This window comes from Lottia gigantea (assembly GCF_000327385.1).
Source record: "Lottia gigantea unplaced genomic scaffold LOTGIsca_24, whole genome shotgun sequence".
In the NCBI taxonomy this organism is placed as follows: domain Eukaryota; kingdom Metazoa; phylum Mollusca; class Gastropoda; family Lottiidae; genus Lottia; species Lottia gigantea.
In genome coordinates this window covers 3662762-3687176 of record NW_008708707.1, presented here as the reverse complement: position 1 = coordinate 3687176, position 24415 = coordinate 3662762, and the positions used below count along the sequence as shown (strand labels likewise).

Here is a 24415-nt window from a genome sequence, read left to right as displayed (position 1 = left end):
ATTCTATGATTAGTTTAAGTTTGCAATTTATTTTACTATGAAACATTGCTTGATTAGTGACTTTATTAATGCGATTTTCGATAGTCCTTTTTTTTGGTGCATTTATTATGTGAAGTTCGAATCAAGGCCGAATAGGGGGTGAATCAAAGAGCCGTATAGTGTTTCCGTTTCGCCATTTTCATTCGAATATCAATATACCTTTAGTGGATTTTGTCAAATATATTTTACTTTACAATGTAAACATTTTTATGATGTAAAACGTTATGAATGTCTAAAACTATCCACGAACCGTGTAATTGTGAGATACTACTTGGAGTTTTGCGGGAGAGAACGTTTTTTTTCGGAAATATTTGCTTCGAATGCAGACCCATCGACAAGGTGGTTCAATCTCACCTGAGTGGGAATGAATTGGGATAAAAAAAAATTTCAAGAACAGAGAATGAAGTCTGAGTATAATGAACATTGCTGCAGAAAAGTGGGTTCTAGAAAGAAAATATTGTTGCTATGGAATAAGTACGGCAGAATGTCACATTCATTTCTTTGTGCCATAACAATATTTATAATCAGGATTTCAATGGTGCATTCTTTTGATATCCATGTCTCAGAAGATAACTCCAAAGGAACAGTTATATTTAATGCTTCACTAGGAAAAAATTCGAGGCACTCTTTACAGGACACAGGCAGTGCATCAGTGCTTAATTATATTCATTTGGATTACAGCTCAGGCATCTTGTATTTAAAAGAGTCTATTTTGTGTTCAGAAAGAAAGGAACCATTACATCTCAACATTAAATCACAGTTACATATCTCAAATTACACATTGATACCAGTGACTATAAAACTCCAAGGACAAAAATGTATATCGTCTCATTCATATCCACAGACGTCTCAAAAATTAAAATCATCTGATAACATGCATTTTATTGTTTTACATAGTTTCTATGATGACTGTATAGCATCAGATCAGAATATCATTTCATTAACAGATTACCTTCCAAATACTTACCAACAGTGCTCCATCATAGTAGATATACCTGAATCTACAGGTTATGTTACAGACAATAACATCATTAGATCTGTTTCACCAAGGTGCTTTAACAATCAAGTTATTTCATTTGCATTCAAAGTATTGTTTCTGTGTCCAAATCATCCAATATTCTACCAGCCATATTTTTTAAACATTCATCCTAAAGAAAATCCAAGATCTTCATCAGCCCCTTCCAAATCATGGCGCCGTAAACGTGCCACAGACAACCATGCCCCAGTTTTCGATGAAAGAAAATATGTCAAACATGTTAAAGAAGGGCTGGAAAAAGGAGTTATTGTAGGAACTATCACTGCCCATGATGCAGATCAGGGAGATGAAGGTATGATCACGTACTCCATGATTCCAGAAAGAGATGAAAGGTCAGCAAATATGTTTGCTATCAACCCCAGAACTGGTACCATCAATACAACAACAAAATTGGATCGTGAGCTAATTGAAATCCATTTTTTCCGTATTATTGCTACTGATAAGGGTAGAGATAGTAAAAAGGGTTACACAAATATTCAAATTATTGTTGATGATGTGAATGATCACCATCCACAGTTTGAGCAGCAGAACTATGTGAGAAATATTTCAGAGAATCAGGATGTGGACACTAATATTTTGACTGTCCAAGCAACTGATCTGGATGTAGAGCAAAATGCTGATATTCGGTACAGTTTTGTGAACCCAACTCGTGACTTCCTGATTGATCCACTAAGAGGAATTATAACCAATCTGGTCAAACTTGATCGTGAAACCAAATCAAGTTATGTTTTGATAGTCCAAGCCATGGATCAAGGTCCAATAAATTCTCGTAAATCAACAACATCCACTGTGAGCATCAATATTTTGGATCTTAATGATAATAAACCTCAATTCTCTCAAACTTCCTATTTGGTTAATGTCAAAGAAGATCTTGATGTTTTTTCACGGCCTGTCATTCTCAATGTTAGTGCCACAGATAAAGATCAGGGCCTTAATAAAGAAATCAGATATAGCTTGACTGGCAATGTTATGGATACTTTTCAAATTGATAGTCTAACTGGACAGTTGCATGTTATCAAAGCACTAGATTATGAAAGTTACAGAGAATATCGTTTAAATGTTAGAGCTGAAGATAGTGGTAATCCATCTCAAAAGAATTCAACTGCTATCTTGGTCCAAGTTATAGATGTTAATGACAATTCACCACAGTTCCATGGTGATAGATATATGGAGTCAATTGATGAAGGTGCGGAAACAGGTTCCTCAATACTTCAAATGGTAGCTTATGATCTAGATTCTGGTAAAAATAAAGAAATCACATACAGTATTCTTAACAAGCCAGCTTACATGCCTATGTTGATTGATCCAAGGTCTGGGTGGATAACAACTAATGGTGTACTTGACCGTGAACAGGAAGCTAGATATGAGTTTACAGTTCAAGCTCAAGACAATGGTGTCATTCCTCTATCTGCCACCACCAGTGTCGTGATTAATATTCGTGATATCAATGATAATTCCCCAGTTTTTAGGCCAAGAATTTACGAAACGTTATTGTCAGAAGATTCCAGGATTGGTGCCATAGTTACATCAGTAACAGCAGTAGATAAGGATGATGGTGACAATGGTCATGTTATATATAGCATTGCTAGTGGCAACACAGCTGACACCTTTCAAATCAGTACCAGCAATGGCCTAGGTGTTATAAGATTACAGAAGAAACTTGATGCCAGAGTACAGAATCGGTATGCTTTATCTGTGACAGCTAAAGACCCTGATGGCAATCTGGATACCACTGAGGTCTTTATAAATATTTCTGACACTAACAGATTCCTTCCGGAATTTCAAGGAACACCTTATCAATTTGATGTGGATGAAAATGTCAAAGTAGGAACTTCAGTTTTTAAAGTATTTGCTTTAGACAAAGATAGAGGTGAAAATGCACGGATTACATATAGTTTTGATGGAGCTGTTTCAGATTTTATCATTAACCCTGATACAGGTCAAATAAAAACAAGCCAAGAGCTGGATCGAGAGTCAGGACCGGCTTACACTTTGACTATTACAGCTAGGGATAATGGTAGTCCATCATTAATTGATACAACTGATATAGACATCACAGTTAATGATATAAATGACAATCGTCCAGAATTTTCTGAAGTTGTTTACACTGGAAGTGTGAAAGAGGACATACTTGTTGGCCGTAAAGTTATTCAAATTACAGCCACAGATCGGGATAAGGGAGCAAATGGGCAATTATTCTACACATTTGAAGGTGGAGATGATGGTAATGGTGATTTTAGTATTGACAGATCTCTTGGAGTAATTCGTGTTGCTAAAGAATTAGATCGTGAAACTGTGGCTCATTATAACCTTCTGGCTTATGCTGTGGATGAAGGTGAGCCAACTCTTTCATCCTCTGTTGTCATAAAATTGAAGGTGGAGGATATAAACGATAATCGTCCACAATTTGAAGCAGAAACAATAGAAGTGGGTGTACCAGAAAACAGCCCAAGAGGCACCACACTGACAAAAATATCTGCTGTCGATCCTGATGAGGGAGTTAATGCACTTGTGGAATATAATTTCGTAGGTGGTGCTGACGTTGAGTCTTTTCATTTGGTGAGCAAAGGTGGTGAGCCTGCTATTATAACAACTAAAGTAGACTTGGACTACGAGTCAGACAAGAAACAATATGAAATTATTTTACGTGCTGCTAGTGACACTCAATTCTCTACTGCTACTGTTTTAATTAATGTTCAGGATGTTAATGATAACGCACCTATATTGAAAGATTTTACTATCATATTTAACAACTATCTAGACCATTTTCCATCTTCATCTATTGGACGTATACCAGCTTTTGATCCGGATATAATTGACCAATATAGATTAGATTATAAGTTTATCTCTGGGAATGGTGCGAATTTGCTTCATCTGAATCAAAATTCTGGAAAGGGGGAGATCACTTTAGACCCACGTCTAAATTCTGATGTACCAAGAAATGGAACATTTGTTGTTAGCGTTTCAGGTAGGTTATTTTGCATTAATATATAATATTTTTCTATAATATCAATAATTCTCTTACCATAAAATGCTTCTTCAGGTTGAAATTTTGAGTTCCACAAATCATGATCTTGAATTTCATAACTCAAAATATTTCACAAACACATCTAAAGTTTTCATCTTATTTTGTCTATTATGAAAGTAGATGTCAATACATCAAAAACAATGAATATCTGCTTGTTGAAATTTCGGTTTCTATCACTGTTAACGGACAAAAACCTTTAAGCCCTCCCATTAATTTGATTAAAAAAAGAAACAATTTTTTTTATTATTTTACATAAAACGACTCAAATGAATATTTTCTTAATTTGTTCACAGAAATAATTTTATTTTGAAATATAGCTGAATCAATAATGTTAATTTAATCAGGTATTCTCTACAACGTGCAAGTATTGCAAAAACTGGAGCATTATTGAACCAAATGTTTACAGCTGTAGTAAAATGTACTACAGATAACGATAGCTTCAGATATCGAGTCTCGCGTCATAAAAGTCGTTCGTGCATAGAAATATTAGACATAAACTTGATTGACCAACATTTTAAATCACTACACAGGACTCAATCTGTCAAAGGTCATAGATGTCAAACCTAAGCCCTATTTCTCATGTACATATATTGTTGGCTGCATGTATACAAAGTTAAAAAAAAACTAGAATTGTTGAATAAAGTATCACAAAATAGTCTGTATCACGATGCAATTCCCATTGCTCATTGAAAGAAAGACATTTACAACAATTGCTACTCTGTTTAGTTTTTTAAATTAGACTCGTCTGTCAATTCACACATTATAAGATGTTCAAAATTGAGACTCTACTTTCATTTACTTTGTTTACGTCTGAATTTCACATGTTTCTAGTTTAGAACAGGAGTTTGGTTTGAGTCACGCCTTTTAAATATTGGTCAACTAAGTCCCTGATCTGTGGAAAATTCAAAAACCACAGAATTTTTCATTTTTTATATAAATATACTGTTTTTATTTTCAGATGGAAAGAATACTGTGAAGGCAACATGCCGTCTGTACGTTCGTTTGATAACCCAGAATATGTTATTAAACAGTGTAACGATAAGGTTGAACAAGATGACACAAACAGCATTCCTATCTCCACTCTTCAAATTCTTTGTTGAAGCTCTCGCCACCATCTTGAAAACAGATGAAAATCATATTTATGTCATCAATGTTCAAGATGACACTGATGTCACAGCTCAGATATTGAATGTTACAGTATCAGTCCGTCAAACATTCAAGATGATACAGGGAGAAAATGTGGAGGTCTTTTATCCGTCTGATCACCTTCAAGAATTGATATATTTAAACCGTGTTCTGTTAGCTAATCTATCGACTCTACAGGTAATATTCTTGTGTTAATATCGGAAATTCTAAATATTTTGATATCCTCTGATTGCTGAAGTCCTAGATGAGAATGCAACTGATAGTGTTAAAACAACCATAGTTTTTCTGCTTGAATCATGGTACTGATGTTTACAGACATATGCAATTTATAACCTTTGCATAAAAGGAATCAGAGATGCTTTTTAAAAAGTGACCAATCCTCATGGAGCTCAACAGTTTTCTTTGGGGTATATTATATGTTCCATTTGGTTGGTTCATTTTGGAGTTAGCTTCCATGATGACGTATTCCATGCTTTGTGTTTCTATCTTGATAAATGTTTTTACAGGTTCTTCCGTTTGATGATAATTTATGCATGAGAGAACCCTGTACAAATTTCGAAGATTGCAGATCAACATTGGTTTTTGGAACAGCTCCTGATTTCATTATGTCTGAAACAATGTTATTTCGACCTATACATCCAAAAAATGGCTACCGATGTGAATGTCCTCAAGGTTTTACTGGTAAGTGAATATTTTGCATAATTTTGCATCAACTAAATATTTAAAACTATTTCTATGATAAACAACATTCAATTTTTTAAAAGTAAGTTATCTTAAATCAATCAATTAAATCAATATGGCTACCTATCTTTCAAAATTGATATGTTAGACATTTTAACACACTTTGCCTAAGATCCATAAAAAAATATTTCAATGTTTTATCACTGGGCTGTATTGTGCTCACCCTACATTCTTGGTTTATAAGTTTTTTTCAATATATGGGTGTATTCCATGCTTTGCCTGTCTGATGTATGAGATTATAAGAAATTTATCAATTACAGGCATGAATACAACAATATTTTGTGATACTGAAGTTGATTTATGTTATTCAAAACCTTGTCAAAATGGTGGATCATGTATGCAAAAAGAAAATGGCTATACCTGCTTATGTAGTCCAAACTTTGAAGGTAAGAAATATTTTTTCAATTGAGTTATAATATAGCCTATTTTTTTCATTAAACAAGAAAAACTGTCCAGTAAATAATGGATTTATAATTGTATTTTGTTAAAATATATCCAATAAAAACATGATAATGTTATACCATAGAATTGTTTTCCAGTGTAATTTGATATTTACTCAGCTGAAGTGATGAGCAATTTAATATTATCTGTCTATATTACCTGATGAATTGTATTAAAATTATCTTTCAAAGGCATATAATATATATATATTATATCCCTGATGACGGTGTGAGAACCACATTGAAACGTTGAAGTAATAAATATTCTAGAAGTATATATCCAAAATTGTCTTATTTATCTATTGTATTAAAATTGTTTCTGTAAATTTATAAGTGTTTTAGTAGTGGTTCAGTTCTGATTTTGAGCTTGTAATTTCAGGTGTAAATTGTGAAATCAGTATGACATCCAAATATGATGCTGAAACTTGTCCAGATGATTTGTGTCGTTTACCTAGTTACTGTGTACCATTGATAGATGGAGGTTTCCAGTGTAAAGGATGTCCCGATACGGAAGATTATGACCAGTTCTGTCGTCTGCGTACCCGAAGCTTTTCAAGTAGATCTTTTCTTTCTTTCCCATCTCTACGCAAACGTCACCGATTTAAAATTGAAATGAGGTAAGTCAAAGCATTCCGGAGATTAAAAACTCTACCTTTTTCTCAGAGATATGTTGTTAAACGTATTAGCAACACGAGTATACGATATATGTGTATTAATGTATGTAAAAAACAGATAAACATAAAGGCTTGTGTCCACATACACGATTTATTTATGTTGACTACACCTGAAAATGACAAGCCGCTTCTACTATGTCCACATGAACGTAGACAGAGTAAGATTGTATTGATTCACAATCTTATTCATCTGTTTTTGATTGAAATGTTTTTCTTTTTTTAGGTTTGCAACTCAGAAAAAGAATGGGCTGTTATTTTATAATGGAAGATTTAATGAACAACATGACTACATTGCATTAGAAATAGTGGAAGGACAAGTTGTCTTTTCCTTTTCTCTTGGAGGTAGTGTTACTATGGTAACACCTAATGTAGTGAATGGTGTTAGTGACGGTGAATGGTGGAAAGTGAAAGTTGAATATTTAAATAGGGTAGGTAGAAATCTGAAGATTTCATTAATGAAAGATCATTATTTACCGAAGCCATGTTTGATTCCTGTCATGAGAAGACTGTTACTTAGCAACTACAAATATAAGTGACATTGCATGATTAACATAATTTCAACTTACATTTCATTTGTTCCTAAGGAAGCGGGACTTGAAAGGTGTATTCTGAGTATCTTGACATCTTTCTTAATCCCAATTTATGTTCTTTTGTTGATATATCAGTACATGATCCACTATCTTCAAGCTAAAAAAGGGGATCTTTGATTCTATGAAAATGAATATATGATGCTGCTGAGAACATGTGTTATCTGAAGTGTGTAAAACTCAGTATGTAAGTTTAATTGTTTCTATTATTGACTAATCAGTAGACTCTGAAAGTATTATTTTTGTTCTCTATCTCAGCAAGCTACAGTGACAGTAGGAGAGAAATGTGATACGGAAATCTCAGTACGTTATGGAAATGCTTTAGGAAATTATTCTTGTGCTGCCCGAAATACTCACAATCTTCCCACAAAGTAAGTGAAGGACATATTCCTATTTCTTGAATTTGTCAAATTCATTGTATATGTTATGTTGACGCTAAATTACAGAAGATTTTGATATTTCTTGACCAGAGCTGCCATATTGAAATTTTTTATACTGATATAGTTTATCAGTCTATAATACTTTCATAGAAAAACTTCACTGACCCAAAATAGAGCTACATTTACATTACAATAGGCAGTGAAATGAAATACAGATTGTTCCGTGATCATGAGAAAGCATTTAAAAGCAATGTGATTTTGTTCACCTTTCAGATGTGATAATCCAGTTGAAGTCTGTCATAGATTGTTGGATTTAACTGGACCATTACAGATTGGTGGATTACCAGGTTTACCAACAGCATTTCAAGTCCAGAATCGTAATTATATAGGATGTATCGGAGATTTTTATATTGATAAAGTATTATTAGATTTAAATTCATCAGTTGTGGCTGTTGGAACTGAAAATGGGTGTTCAATGAAGAAACAAAGATGTCGTAATTCACCGTGTAAATTTGGAGGTAATTTTAACACACTGTATACTATGATATCAAAATTGTAAGAAAAAGGTTCAGAAATAGATCGACGTCGTTCGAAATACGCAGACTTGCATAAAATGATAAAATTCGGTACAAATATTTATGTACATAGTCCAAATAAATCAAACTTCAGTAGGGACACATGCTGAATTATGTAGGTCAGTTGTCTGAAGTTCGCGTAGCGTGAAACTCTGAGTAACAACAATATAGTTTTTATTAGGTTCTGTTTGATATTTTTATATCACTCTATTGATGCATTGAATATTTTAACAGTAAAAAGTAAACATTCATTTTATGTGTTTGACCTATGACTTGTTTTGTAGGTAAATGCAGGGAAGGTTGGGATGATTTTTTCTGTGATTGTTCAGAAAAAACTGGTGGAAAAGATTGTTCACAAGGTAAAAACGACGTGTATTTATACACCTACATCTATCTATAAAGACATTAGTTTCACGAAGTTCTGTTTATCATTTCCACAAATGTTATATTATGATATATTATTATTATTAACAGAAATTCCAGCAAGTTTAGGAAAAAAATTACTCCTAGGGCTAAGAAAAAAAATGAGTTGAATTGAAGTTTCTATAGCTTACCAATTCTCTGGGTTGAAAGTGAACCAGATTTTAACCAGAAGGAATGTTTCTTGTTCTCAGAAATTGCTTTAAAATCTAGAGTCTTTTATTCCTTGACGATGATTCCTATGAAAATACAGAAATATCAGAAAAGCTAAAACTAATCTCTTGCTGTAGAAACCATCATTGAACTAATTTTAAAAAAGCAACTAGATGTGTGTTACCTTTCTAGTCGTTTTAGCTTCCTCCATTATTGAAACTATGTGGCAATGAATCGATACTTCTTTTTTCAGTCATTGAATCCAGTAGAGAACTGAGCAACAATGGCTATTTGACATACACTAACTTCACGTTTCCTAAGATAAATTTTCCATGGTACACTGGTTTGGCATTTAGAACACGAAATTCAAATGGTACTTTAATGCAGATAGTTTTGTCAGATGGTGATGTACGAATCTTGGTAAGGGAATTAATCTGTGAATTTTTGTGAAATTTTGAAAAGATATTTAATGTGAGTTATTGTATTTGCTCTCTGGAATATGTCTAATTTTATCTCTGAAACAATGTTTATTTATTGTTTACACTCTTTCAGTTATTGAATGGTTATATTATTTATATATATAATGGTAAAGTTGTAGTATTTGATGTGACAAAAGTAAATGATGGACAATGGCATTATTTTGAATCAAGATGGTATCCTGGACAGTTACAGATGTTTTTAGATTATGGACAAAGAAAGGTAATCTGATGAATTATGAATAGGATAAGAACTAAGGATGAAGTTTTACTCAGATTTGGTAGATCAAGAAAGAGAAAGGGGAGCTGGGATGAAAATAAACATAGCCTGTTGTTATTTTACCTTGCATTTGTGAAAATCCCCCTAACAAATGAAGTGTTGTTTTATGCTGTAATAACAGTAAATATTTATATTCCTAATAGATGGTTGTAGATATGCCGAGTACTGTTCTAGAGAAAGTAATACAAGTAGTATATGTTGGTGGATATCATACTGATAACAGTCCTATTATGAATTATTTTAAAGGATGTGTAAAGGTAAGAGTGAAAAAAAACCTTCAGGCTCTGTATCTAACTTGATTAACTTCATATGATATTTAGTTTTCAAAAACAATATTTTCACTGTTAAAATTGTGCTCAATACATTATTTGTAGAGCGATATAGAAATATTAGAACTGTGAGTAACAACAAGTTTCAGGTTCTGTTTTTAATTTTGGCATTTGATTTAAATAGAATTAACTCCTTAAGATTTTGGTGTGGTTGCAAACAAGTACAAGGTTTCATATGATTTGTATAAAACTAGGTATGCATATGGATAATATCCCAAACAAGTTAGAAAACTAACTGAATCTTCAATTTCAGGATGTTCGAGTTGGTAACCTTGATGATTCTTTATTAAGTAAACCACAAGAAACTAATGTTAGATTAGGATGTAGCAGTAATGAAGTTTGTACGTCTGCTGATTGTGGTACTGGTCAGTGTATTGAAGAATGGGGTTTACATTCCTGTCAATGTCCTCCTGGTAAGTTATTTCAGTCTGGATATTCCAAGATCTCCATATAAGGATGTATTGTCTCAGCCCTTGTAAATCAGTGTATATTTTCATGTAAACACTCTAGAATCTACAAATTGTATCAGATATTGATCAAGTTTGGTTTGTGTTAATTGATAATAAAGCTTGATTAGATGCTGGTAAGATCCTCATATAAATTGAAATCAGAGAAAATCTCTTTGTTCTTCAATATGATAGTTCCCTTTTCTTTTAAACCAATTTTCATGAACCTTGGAATAAGTTTCTTCTTTCACCAACTGCATGCTAAAATGAGCGTATTTTAACGTGATCCACTCTTTTTTAACTTCTGTCTTGTTTCTTTTTAACCATTTTCATTTATAAGAAAAAGGTATTATCAATTTTTTAGGTACAGTTGGTCCAAATTGTGTAGAAGTTTGTACAGGTGTAAACCCATGTCAGAATTATGCAGCCTGTAAATTCCCACAAGGCAATGAGGAAACTTATACTTGTGAATGTGGTAGAAGACAAAATGGACGTTATTGTGAAATAATTTCACCAAAAGTGTGTCCTATATCATGGTGGGGTGATCCAATATGTGGACCTTGTAACTGTCCAACTCATTTTGGCTTCAAGAGCTCTTGTGATAAAAACAACGGTTCATGTATTTGTCAGGTAAGCGCTGAGAAAAAGAGATTTTTACATTTGGGTATATATTGAAATGTTGCTTTCTGTCGGACCAATCATATTTAAATCATGCTCATTAAACAGACGGCAGTATTTTCTTTCAATTTGTTGATCACATCCTGATGATGAATACAGAAACAAAATACTGGAAAAAATTTACAACTTCACCCTGTGACTGATTTTCATTTTAGGAAAATCACTATCGCCGCCCTGGAGAGCATAAATGTAGTCCTTGCGATTGTTATGAAAGGGGATCACGAAGTCTAACGTGTAACTCGGTAACAGGTCAATGTGACTGTCGTAATGGTGTAATAGGCAGAAGATGTGATCAGTGTTCAAGTAGATTTGCTGAAGTTGAAACCAATGGTTGTAATGGTATGTAATATTTGTTTATTAGATAACTTATACATGATCATCTTCAGATTTACTTTTTTATTTTATTTTCTTACCTATTTTAAATTAAAAGGAAAAGAGATGGGAGAAGATCTTTTAACCCCAGTCTGTTTAAGAGGGAACACTCTCTATACAGTTATAGTTACTACTACAGTATCTTCAATTTTGGAAAAAAAACTTGGCTTGAAGATCAAGTTTGAGTGTGTTCTAAAAACTTACCCCCATGAAGTATCTAGGGTCCATTTTAAATTGAATCTTCATGTCATTGATGCATAGAACCGGTAGTGAGCATGGTTACTTAATATTCAACTTAGTACCATATAATTACAAATATCGTGCTCAAGCACCCCATTCTTACACTACAGTGAACCTGTAAACAATCTCTATCACTGAACGATCAACAAGTTGTCATAACTATAAAAATGAGTGGTAATCTAGCAGGTTCCCCAGCTCTAACTAACTTAGGCCTACTTGTAAACATTTTACTACCAAATTTTTGATTTTTTAAAATGTGAATATTTTTCTCTTGTTCGATAATTTACTGGTCATTTAATACAAATTCTTTGTTTATGATCTGATATAGTTAACAATGAATGTTTAAAGTAACATTCAGTCACTAGTCTTTATGAATATGAAATAAGAATTGGTTTTAAGTTGGTATGTGATGTTTTTCAGTAAAATACAATGTGTGTCCTAGAAATCGTGCTGCTGAAGTCTGGTGGGATAGAACAGAATATGGTGTAGAAGCAGTGCAAGATTGTCCTTATGATGCTAATGGTATGTTCAGTTGATTTATTTGATACTTATTGTTTGTCCTGAATCATGATAAATGATCAGGATGACCAGCATGCTAGCTGTCAAGGCACATCAGAACTTCTTGTGATCAGACTTACCAGAAATTCCAAGATCACTGCCAATTTTGTCATGGGACTGAGTTTTATTTAAATGTACTAATATCAAAAGGTTGTTGAGGATAACAATCCTGATCTACATAGTGCTAAAACATTTTGTCAAGTCACATGAGGTCATAACTCTTAAATAAGGTTCTATATTGTCATAAACAATCAAATAACTGTTTTAGAAAAGTCTAAATTCAATAATTTAACTGTGATTTTATGATTAAAGGGGATGCTAAGAGAGAATGTTATGTTTGTGAAGAAGGTAAATCATGTGATAAAGAAGAAGGTTGGCAAGAACCAGACTTGTTTAATTGTACCAATAAGAATTTCACTAGACTATCATCAGTGGTAAGTATCTTTAATATCCACTGTGACTTATATCTTATATTCCTGTAATATACATACCGGTAGGTTTGTGATAAAGAAAAGATAATGTCAGTGACAAAGTATTTTTGTTACATTTTATTTGTACTAAAAGTTCTGTACTTGTACCCACATAACACTGTATCTTTATAACGCTGTGTCTATATAACGCTGTGTCCATATAACGTTGTCTATATAACACTGTATCTATATAACACTGTATCTATATAACGCTGTATCTATATAACGCTGTATCTATATAACACTGTATCTATATAACGCTGTGTCTATATAACGCTGTGTCCATATAACGTCTATATAACGCTGTGTCTATATAACGCTGTGTCTATACAACGCTGTGTCCATATAACGTTGTCTATATAACGCTGTGTCTATATAACGCTGTGTCTATATAACACTGTGCCTGAATGAACATGTGCCTAAAATAAGTGTGCTTAAAGTACCAAGTCAAACTAACTTGTGCTTAAAATATTTTTACCTAATTGACTGCTTACCCTGTGAGCTACAGGCTGTGTACATTAAAGATCCCTTGACAGTTGTAAAGTGGAAAAGATTTCTTTCAATGTACACTGCATGGCATTACCCAACTTCATTAGCCCAACTAGGTGCAGAAGAGTAGCATGTAGAACTTCATCCATGCCAGCAGCCATGAAGTTTCTAGCATCAATGAAGTGTACCAATTTGGAGGTCTGAAAGTCAGCATTTTAATAAATGTCTGTTTATTTCAGTTTAAATCTAAGATCTCTAATACATACACGGCCAAAAATAGCATAGACAGACTGGTGGAGGCCACTAATACAACTTATCATATATTTGGTGGTGATATTGTCATGGCTTATAATGTTATTAGAGAGGTTTTACTGTATGAAAATAAACTACAAGGATTGAATCTTACTAGTGAACAACATAGTACATTTATTCAGGTTAGTAAACAGGTCATTGGACAGGATTGTTGCCTTTAATGTACCAGCATACAGAGAGAAAATGGCACAACTCATTTACTGAATTGTCTGCAGGTGATTTTTGGTGTGCATTTGTTAACTCATTGTCGTGTGGAAAAAATATATCGCATTGGATATTTGGCAGAAGGTATGCATTCTACCGTGCATTTTCTCAGGCAACGAACACAACATTCAGCATTTTGATATAGCAGAACATTGTGAAGTATAAACGGAGGATAAATTTGTGACAAGATTATCCTGCCTCACAATATCCATTGGTCTTGTAATAAAACAATAATAACTGCTCATCTCTTCAACTGACATTGTTGTAGTCTGTCATTTTAACCCGTAATATTATACAGCTAACCTGAAACCAGCTCTGAGCAAAAGACAAGTCATGTGCGATAAGTAGTGGGATGAACAAACAAATAAAGGAAAATAGCCCCAAATTCTCTCAGTGTGCAGGGGCATTAAGAATAAGAAGGTGTGTATATTCTGTTTAAAATATTATAATTAATGATGATGTTTTATTATTTTACAGAGAATGTTAATAGCTGTAAGTAATATCACTAAATTAGAATATGAAGTATTATGGGATAGAGTGAATTCAGTAACAGGAGGTGCTGGAGAATTAGTGAACCAGTTTGAGAACTATGTTGAGACACTAACTAAAAGTATGGAGCCTGCTCAATCAACACCTTTTGATGCCATTGCTGACAATATGGGTGAGTCTGCCATTTTTTCTTCATCGATTTACTACATACAATCAGGTACATATTATGTAGGCCTATGTCTCTGAAGAAATTCAAATGAGCTTTTCTAGCTTTATCTAATCAAAATCATAAAAATAGGAAAGGATGTTTTGTTTCATGAAAAGAAAAGAAAAAAGAAAGAAATAACTATATTTTACAAGGATAACAACTTAGGTTCACATATCCTGTCTACCAGCTGGTCCATGGCCAAACCTCCTGGCATTGATCTTTCCTGTATTATCCTTACCAATTTGCAGTTGGGTCGACTAGAATTATGAGTGAAAATGGCATCATATTTTCATACGCCAATCCAGATTAGAACCCACAGCCACCAATTGCTTGACTTAACTAAACAAATGATGTCATATAAAGCACCAACGCTTTGATTGACTGTACTATGTGAACCTCAAGCAGTAGAAATAAGCGTACTTTATAACTATTGGCTGGGATATATATAGAGTCAATTTAAGAGTTAATATGTACAAAATTTGATTATATCACTCGACTTTTAGTGTTTGCTGTTGATTGGATACGGAAAGGAAATTCCAGTAATAATTACATACCAAAATATGATCATATTGCTAAGAAAGGTACTTTTGATGATGATACGAGAGTTAAAATACCCCCATCTCTACTCTACCACACTCTAGGTAAGATCACTTCCACAAATTGTCTGGATGACCGAGTCATTTATATAGCAAATATGGACAACATAAATAAACAAGCCTTAAAGAACTTAATTTGATAAGTTTTTATAAGCGTAGAATGTCAATCTTGCCCTACTTGTTTCTAGATGGAATATTAATTAGTCTATTAGACTATTAGAATATCTGGTAATGTCTTAATGGACTCATTTTTCAGGATCAAGTGAAATGAATGGTAAAATCTATGTAGGATTTATTATGTATAAAACTATTGGAAATCTCATGTCCAAAAATTATTCTGCAGAGATAAGGTAATAAAAAACATTCAAAAATACTTTGTCTTCTGTGGTTAAAACAATGTTGCAAAACTGTTGTGTTGTGTCTTCTGCAGCCAATAAATATAAAATAAAACAAGGTTACTTCTGCATGTTCATTCTTTATGAATTAATTCAGCATAAAACCAAAATTAGTGTTGGATACCATATTATATTAAACTACAGGATGTTATTTGGAATCAACTGCTTTATGCTTGTATTGCTTTGAGTTGTTTTTATTGTCAAATTGGACATTACATGATGATGTCTTCTATCTCTTCTAGAACAACTCATTCAATACGTATAAATAGTCCAGTAGTAAGCCTAGTGATTGTCAATGAAGGTAGAGTCAAATCTGGTAATTTGAAATATCCAATAGAGATAACATTCCGTCAACTGAACACTACTAATAGATCTAATCCACTGTGTGTTTATTGGAAAACTGACAATAATGGGTAAGAATTTACCAAATATTCTATTGAATTTGAGCCTCACTAAAAATCACTGTGATGGGTGTTAGTAGTGAGTCTGGTGCCATTGGGTTTATCAACTCAGCGTCCCTTGTGGATCAGACCTATCTGTACATTACGGATGAAATTTCAATTTTGTCTCATCACTTGTTTTAGATTATGATAATGGATGATTTATATTATTTTAGATACAGCTACTGGTCTAGAAATGGTTGTGAAGTCAGTGATAGATATAGTAAAAGTCAAAGTCAATATGTTGTCTGCTCTTGTCACCATTTATCAACTTTTGCTGTTTTGATGGATGTTTCAGATAAGGAGGTTGGCATTATTCACTTAATCTTAATTATAATGTATTTGTATATTGTTTAACTTTGAACACAAAGGAGGTGATAATTTTGATGAAACTCAGTATAATTGATGTTCAGGGTGAATATTTCTGACTTATTGCCTTGGTCTTGAGGTATTGCTCTAATGTATACATAAGATATCACAAGAGTTATGTCCCATAATTTCATCTGTTTCTTAATTCCGAGTGGTGCTTGATTGTAGAGTTCTGTTCAGGTTCTGTCTGTTCGGATTCTGACCCAAATCGAACGGTATGAAAGCGGATTCACATCCAAAATTATCCGATTTATTTCTTTCTCCGCCATTTTTATCTGAACCAATTCTGTCTGAACCTACTCTTATTTTCAGCACATGTGGAATACATTCTGAAATCCATTCCAACTTGTTTTATTGTACATACGTTCTCTTAATACCATAAATCCCGAACTCGCAATACTCACCTTGTTTTATATCTCGCTCTCATTTCATTTCTGAATTTTTATCTGTTTTTTGTTTTTTCCAGTATGATGAAATGGCTAGTGTAACAGTGGAAGTTCTGACCTATATTTTAGTTTTTATATCACTAATGTTACTGGTTGTAGCCTATTTAATTCTACTGTGTTTTAAACGATTACAATGTAACTGGAACTCCATACATATCAATCTAATAGTTGTAGTGTTTGTAGCAGAGTTGGCCTTCATTATTGGTATCAATAGAACTAAATCTGAGGTATGTTTTAGTATATTTCGTATTTTGACATGTTGAACCAGAACCCAGGTTCTTCTAACTGCTTTGACATGTTCATTAAGCATCGTTGCTCTCACAATCCCCTATTGTCGTCATTGATTTTGATTGGTAGAGAGTTTACTTCTTGTTTCAACTAGGGCTGCAACGATTCTTGAAGTTTCGATTCGATACACTATACAATACTCATCCAATGATACGATTTATTGCGATAATTATCACGATTGATTTATTGGATAAGAAATGAGAAACAAATAGTAGAAATTTGTAAAATTACTTACAATTTTGTCACTATTAAACACTTGAGAACATTTAGAAGTAAGGAATTGTGAAAAAAATCTCAATTTTTAAAGTCAATTTTTAAAAGTTATATACTTGGAAAATGAAAACATGACACTATTTCTTATACACACAAGAATTCTGTATCATTTGTTATTAAAGGGGACTAATAATTAATCGTGCCCATACATCACGATTATTTTTATCCAACGTAATCCATCGATAAGAAGATAATCGTGTGCTTATTAATACTAGATAGTGTTTTATTGGATATTCTTCTGTTTCAGCTCACTTGTCGTCTGATTGCCATCACTTTACAGTATTTCTATATGGCCGCCTTTTCTTGGTTATTTGTGGAAATATTACACATTTATAGAATGTTAACAGAAATACGAAACATCAACTATGGTTCAATGAAATTTTATTATCTTATTGGTTATGGTAAGTTTTAATGGACAATATACAGTCAAACCTGTATGAAAGGTCACCCATTATGCTTTGAAGGCTCATATCCTAGACCCCTAAATCTATCAAAAGCCTAATATTTTTTCCATTTGCTCTGAAAAATGACATGTGGAAGACTTGACACTGAGGTTATTACAGCCATTTATATTTTGTAATTTACTCTGTATGCTGCGGGACCTGGCTATTTAGCAAAAACAGGATAGGAAATGTAAGAAGTAGAACTGATCTTGACCTATTCATGGTGTAAAACTTTTGGAAGAGTAAATATTAGAAAAATGGTGATGTTGAAAGTATCTTTATGTTATTTTTTTTAGCGATTCCTGGTATAATAGTAGGACTAGCTGTAGGTTTATATACTGATGGATATGGTAATAGTCAATTGTAAGTACCATTTTTCAATTTTTATACACATTTTATATAGTTTGGATCTTCTTACAACTCTGAACAGTAAAAATCGAGACAATATGCTAAAATTTCTAGAACATTTTGTATATAATATGAATATTGTTCTCCTGTCTGTTGGTCTGTCCCAAATTATTTTACACGCTAAGTGCATATTGTACAGATCTTGTCTGAAAGTTGAAATCTACAATATTTTTTAATATGTTAACTGTTTTTACAAATCTTTATTGCATTATGACATCAAAAAATAAAAATTCTGTCAAAATAAACCATTTATTTCTACACCATTTCATGTGACTAAAAACACACTTCCCCAAGGATTTGAAAAGCCAATACATATAATATTTTAATGTTACATGATATTACATTCTCTGTATTGCTAGAGATTGGTCTGTAACTATTTACATGTATCTATAGTTTCTCTCAGAGTGCCATTATCATGTTTTTCCAATTTTATATCAGCACACACTCATATCTGTTGATTGTATTATTTTTACAGTTGTTGGTTATATACTTCCAATGGTATTATTTGGAGTTTTGCTGGTCCCATTGCAATGTCTACATTGGTGAGTTTTTTACTTCTAAAATTAATATATTCCAAGAAACTAGAATACATATTTAACTTGTTAACACAGATCTAGTAAGATGAAATTCAATAATTAAAGTTTGAATTTTTATTTCAGATATCTGTATTAGTATTTATATTAGCTGTCCAGGCTAGTTTACTAGAAAAAACACATGTTAGAGATATACAAACTGTTAGGTAAGTCTTGTATAAATTGTACTGTGAAATCTCTCCAAACCTATAGTTGATAGCCTCGATTGAAAAATAAAAGTGCTCTCTGTCTCCAATGTTTGAATCGAATTGAAATAGAGTTGAAAATTCTATTTTGAATATTTATGAAATGAGAACAAAATTCAGCTCAATGTAGATAGAGTCTAGGGTATGGCTGTATCAATATTAAGTGATAATTATATCTATTTCAGAATGGGTTTGATGTGTTCTATTATAATGTTAGCTTTATTATGTCTTACTTGGGTGACCGGGCTCATCTCAGTCAACTATGGTATTAAAGCGCTTCATTATGTTTTTGCTTGCTTCATGTTCGCGATTGGAGCTTTCTTTTTTGTCACTCAAATTCTACTTCAAAGGAAGGTATGTAGACTTTAGATTTACTTAAAATATTTTACAGAACTGTATTTATTTTGTCTAAATAGTTATTCTTAATTTAGCCACTTCAGTAAGGATCTAGAGACGCTGATCTTGAACATAAATCCGTTCGATGACACTGCCAACCAATCAAATTACTTTCTTCTCCAAAGCTGCGATTTTGTGACACAAACAAAAGATGCATTCAGTGTCTATTGCTTGTTGGAATAAGAGTGGTGAATTTAGACCCTAACTGAAGTGGCTAAATTAAAAATTATGCCCACATGAAAATGTGAAATAAATAAAAATTACCATCAAATGCCACGCTTTATAACTCTACAATTCATTGATTTGAATTCATCAGGGGAAGAAGCAATTTAAATTATTAACGGTGGAAGACAGATGTATTGATGACAATATGGCATCTTGATATTTGGTTTAAATGAACAAACTGTATGTTTATTCTGTAGGTACGATTACAATTAAAAAAGGCCTGGTATAGAATTCGAGGTAAAAAGTTAGATATTGATGAAAACCTGGCTGGTACACGTAGCACTGTTGTTTCTGTAAGTATTCTAATTTCAGAGCAGGTATATATAAACATATCTTTTTGATTTTCTTCATTGTCACCATGTCTTACAGAAATATGATAAGAAATAAAGCAGAGAGAAAGTTAAATTAAAGGGACAAGTTTGTCATCTGTTTGTACCTTTTTCTCAAAAGTGTTAATATTGTAGCTAGGCTAATGATAATAGTGTTAACAGCTCACTGTCAAAATGTAGAAAAGACAACATTATTTCAAAAAAAAATTCTAGTTTGGCATATATTTGAAGGGATTGTGAAAATTTCTTGCAATTTAAATAGTTAAGAAGACAAATATTCATGACCTAGATCAACCGCTGAATGACAAAATGACGAAACCATGGCCTTTAGGTCCAGTTCTCTATGCACAGGATGTTTTTTGATCTACTGAAGCTGAGAAACAAATGTTTACATGTTCTATATCAGCCGTCTTGGATTTTCAAAATTTTGACAATTGTTTGCTTAAATCTTACAATATTACAGCTTCTGTAAATCTTAGAATCATTATATTTTGTGTAATGAGATATTTCATGGAACTTCATCATGAACAGTCTATAGCATACAAGCCTCAGTTTAGTGTCTAATTCAAATACCTGGATACTTTTTTCATATCAGCACCTTAGTACAGCATCATAGTGGAAACTGAGTTAGGGAGAAACCTATGAGGTCTTTAGTTGACTTACTTTCTTTTAGTACAATTTTCTTTTTCTCTTTTTTCCCTAATATTTTAAAACTTAGACAAAAATGTATCCTCTTTATTATTGTAGAGATCTGCTTTAGCCTATCGTCATGAGTCGTTTTCTGATAGTGGCCTACATCGAATTAATATTGGTATTTCAACAACATCTACCACCAGTCAATCAACTAGTAAGAGTAGTGGTATTCGTAAGGACACCTATTTACGCAGTACTAGTAGTTCTACGTCTGGTCATGTACCTACTGGTCCAATTTATCCACCCAATACTGGTATAGCACCATATGGTTATGATCCTTCATTCAACCATAATAAAGATATGAATGGTAGGTTCTAATAACTCGTTCAATACCTCTCGTGTTTAGAAGATCAGTGTTGTGAATTTCTGTTCAGTAGTGGATTTCTCTTGTATGTTCCACTTTGGAAATAGAGACAAATATTTAATTGCAATAGATAATTGCAAAAATGTCTTAAATACGGCAGATAATGAAAAAGGCATAATGCACAAAATTAAAATAATTTGAGTGAAAGCATGACATATTCCAGGAAACTATTTTTCTCATGGATTTTTCAGAATTAATGTATTAATGCATCATCTATATTGAAAATAAATGAAACTCAAAATATCTTTTCAGGCAAAATATTAGCCAAGACTGGTCAAGATTCGGATTCTGACAGTGATGGTTCTGATAATAACAGTTTAGATCTGGCTTCAAGCCACTCTTCAGATGATGAGGAAGATATGGACACAAATAGATGGGATCAGATGGCTTCTAGTGAAATTGTTGGTTAGTTCTTTTAAACCTGTACTTGTATTAAATTAGTTTATTCTCTATTTAGATTTATATCGTATTGGTAAATAGATATAAAAATAAAATACCTTTTTGTCACCAGATATATTTGTTTTTTGTGCTGTTTTCTTTCTTTGTAGACATTTCTTATTTTTTTAGTTCCTCAAAATGAATTTCTCATGATCTATTGAAGTAACAGGTTGAACATAAGGAGAACTAATAGATATTTAAAAAATAATTTCATTAACATATTTTCATATTTAATTTTTTTATTTCTGAACTTTACATAAAGAAATCCCTAAAATTAAAAGTGCCAAGGTTTGTTGATTTTGAATCGAGCCTTATTATTACCTTTCTTCATTAAAAATATGATTTTATTTCACAGAAAAGGCCAAAGAACAACTTGAAAAACAGAGAAAAGAAAAAGATGAAATGAAAAATAAATCTCCTTGTAAGTATTCACCCAAATCTGATCAAAATACAGATTTTTAGTTTCTTTTTGATAGTTTAAAGATGATCATTGCAAACAATTATGTAGAATGATTTCAGAGAATCAGATACATTAAAAGCTTTCCTTCTGTAAACAAAATACATTTATATATTGTAAGATTTTATAATACTGGCGTCACCCATGTCCGTTAAAGTTTTATTCTACGTTTCACCGTGTTTCTCCCGTCATTATGTGCCTGAGGACTATGTCAGAAACATGTTGAAACGTTGCATTAGACTTTAACCAGTGATTTAGCTCTCTTTATGTCTTTATTTTAACTGATCTCACAATTAAAACTGTATTTTCTATATCTTACTTTCGGCTTGAATTGGAATCTTTATGAAACAATGTAAATATTATACTGTTTACTTTATTTAAGTTATCAATGAATCAGTATGGCCTGGTGAAAAGACTAGGGATGTTGAAGGAAGATTATCCAGTCAAAGACCTGATGTTACCATGACATCAGCAGATTCCACAGCAGGTAAAACCAAAAAGCTCTGTTTGTTTATAGGACAGATAATTTGATATCTGTATGATTATTATTATGGCTGTAAACTAATACTGAAACATAATTCTTTATTTGCCTAGATACAGGCTGTACACGTTAAAGATCCCTCGACAGTTGGAAATCGAAAAAGAGCAGGCTAATGCTGCTGTCCTGTGAAAATTTCCCTCATCGCACCCTGTATGGCATTGCCCGTCTTCATTAGCCCACATGGTGCAGAAAAGTAGGACGTAAAACTCCATTCATTTCATTTCATTTTTATTTGCCTAGAAGACTAGAGTAATTTTCGAAAGAGGATATTAAAATGTAAATCTTGTAGCTGTATGTTGTTGGCACCAAGCCTGTGAGGACTTTCTCCGGTTTAAACTGATTGTAATGAAACTTGGTATTTGTGCAGAGACTTACTATAGATTTATATAGAACCAGCTGCCATGTTGGTGTATTTCAAGCTGTCTTATTTTTTAATTTGTTTTGTTATTGTTTTTTAGGTGTAAGACTTCAGTTTGAAACTTAAATATTGACACCTATAATAATAAACCAGTGCTTTTTATGTGAATTTTATTCCCATAACACCTTAATACCAGTTATCAGATAAACAACTAATGGGAGGTTACCATTAAACCTAAGTCGTTAAATAATCAAAATGTGTGTATGATTTAAACTTCAAAAGTTACCTGAATGATTATTGTTATGTATGATTTATACTGTTTGTTAGTATTTGCAGTGATTCAACAATATATCATTTATATTTATCATATTGACTTTACATAATAGTTATAGTCACAAATAAGTCTAGGTTGTGCTAGCTCGTCTTCAGTGAGTTTTTGACATTCCAAAATGAAACAAATTTATTGTAAAGCAGATCTCCTTTTTTTTTATTTTACAAAGTATTTGGTTGTGTCTTCAAATCATTTAATGAACCAGTATTGTGTTACTTTTACATCTTTAGATGAAAAATACTGTCAAGTCAATTTCAAAATGTCTTATGTGCTTAAAGTGCGGAATCTGTTTGCAAATCTGTTCATTGTACATGTTGAGATGTGTGCATACAATGTTGAGATGTGTGCATACAATGTTGAGATGTGTGCAAAATAAACACAAGCAAAATATCTTGAACTGCATTTGAAGGAGATTGCCATTGGCCATGTTAATTAAGGCATTATTTATTATTACTAATATTCCAATCCTCATATGTTAAGATATATAATATCAAACTTAGAATCTGATGGCAAGAAAAGAATTATTATGAAGGCCATGAACATTCCTTTTATATTTTATATTTCTGTTTTAAACAGTTCAAAATGCTTTTATATTTGTCCATTTTATTTTACATAATCAGTCCCCCATCAATCATCAGGTATTTTACATTAATTAATTTGTTTATGTTATATAACCATCAATTATACATACATATATGGTGCTTACGATTAATGTTATCTCTCTGAACTATATTCCTTGCTGTTTCTTGTTACACTGACAGCTCTTCTGATGGTCGACTTGAAATTATTGAAATGAATTCATAGTTTTCATTCACCTAACATCCTTCTGAGACTGAGAATAAATAATTCCACCTGGTTCATGAGATGTTTTCTGCTGAGAGGTTGTTTTTGTTTTCTAAAGCTTTAATGTTATGTGCACACAAGAATATTTAAACTTACAGATATATGTATTGTGATAATGTAATTATTTTATATTGTGTAACATTGTACATATCATTTATTTTACACTAATGATCTCTTGTATCAATTTCATTTTTTATTATTTCAATTTTTATATTAAATAAATGAATTACATGT

General features: G+C 32.4%; 1 protein-coding gene across 1 annotated transcript; it reads left to right on the top strand.

The window, feature by feature from the left end:
- Positions 1-913: 913 nt before the first annotated feature.
- On the top strand, positions 914-23133 carry LOTGIDRAFT_231995 (hypothetical protein; the record flags this gene model as incomplete). The annotated part of the gene is made up of 35 exons (XM_009055427.1): positions 914-4043; positions 5062-5426; positions 5756-5930; positions 6251-6376; positions 6810-7047; positions 7328-7532; positions 7950-8062; positions 8345-8589; positions 8931-9005; positions 9473-9639; positions 9772-9918; positions 10119-10232; positions 10558-10717; positions 11115-11380; positions 11584-11767; positions 12461-12562; positions 12911-13032; positions 13797-13991; positions 14551-14734; positions 15274-15411; positions 15623-15716; positions 16004-16174; positions 16378-16507; positions 17037-17243; positions 17825-17978; positions 18317-18383; positions 18904-18970; positions 19088-19167; positions 19392-19560; positions 20025-20120; positions 20904-21156; positions 21466-21618; positions 22007-22072; positions 22491-22595; positions 23108-23133. 35 exons carry the CDS (start codon positions 914-916, stop codon positions 23131-23133), a joined length of 8289 nt encoding a protein of 2762 aa, XP_009053675.1.
- Positions 23134-24415: the final 1282 nt, after the last annotated feature.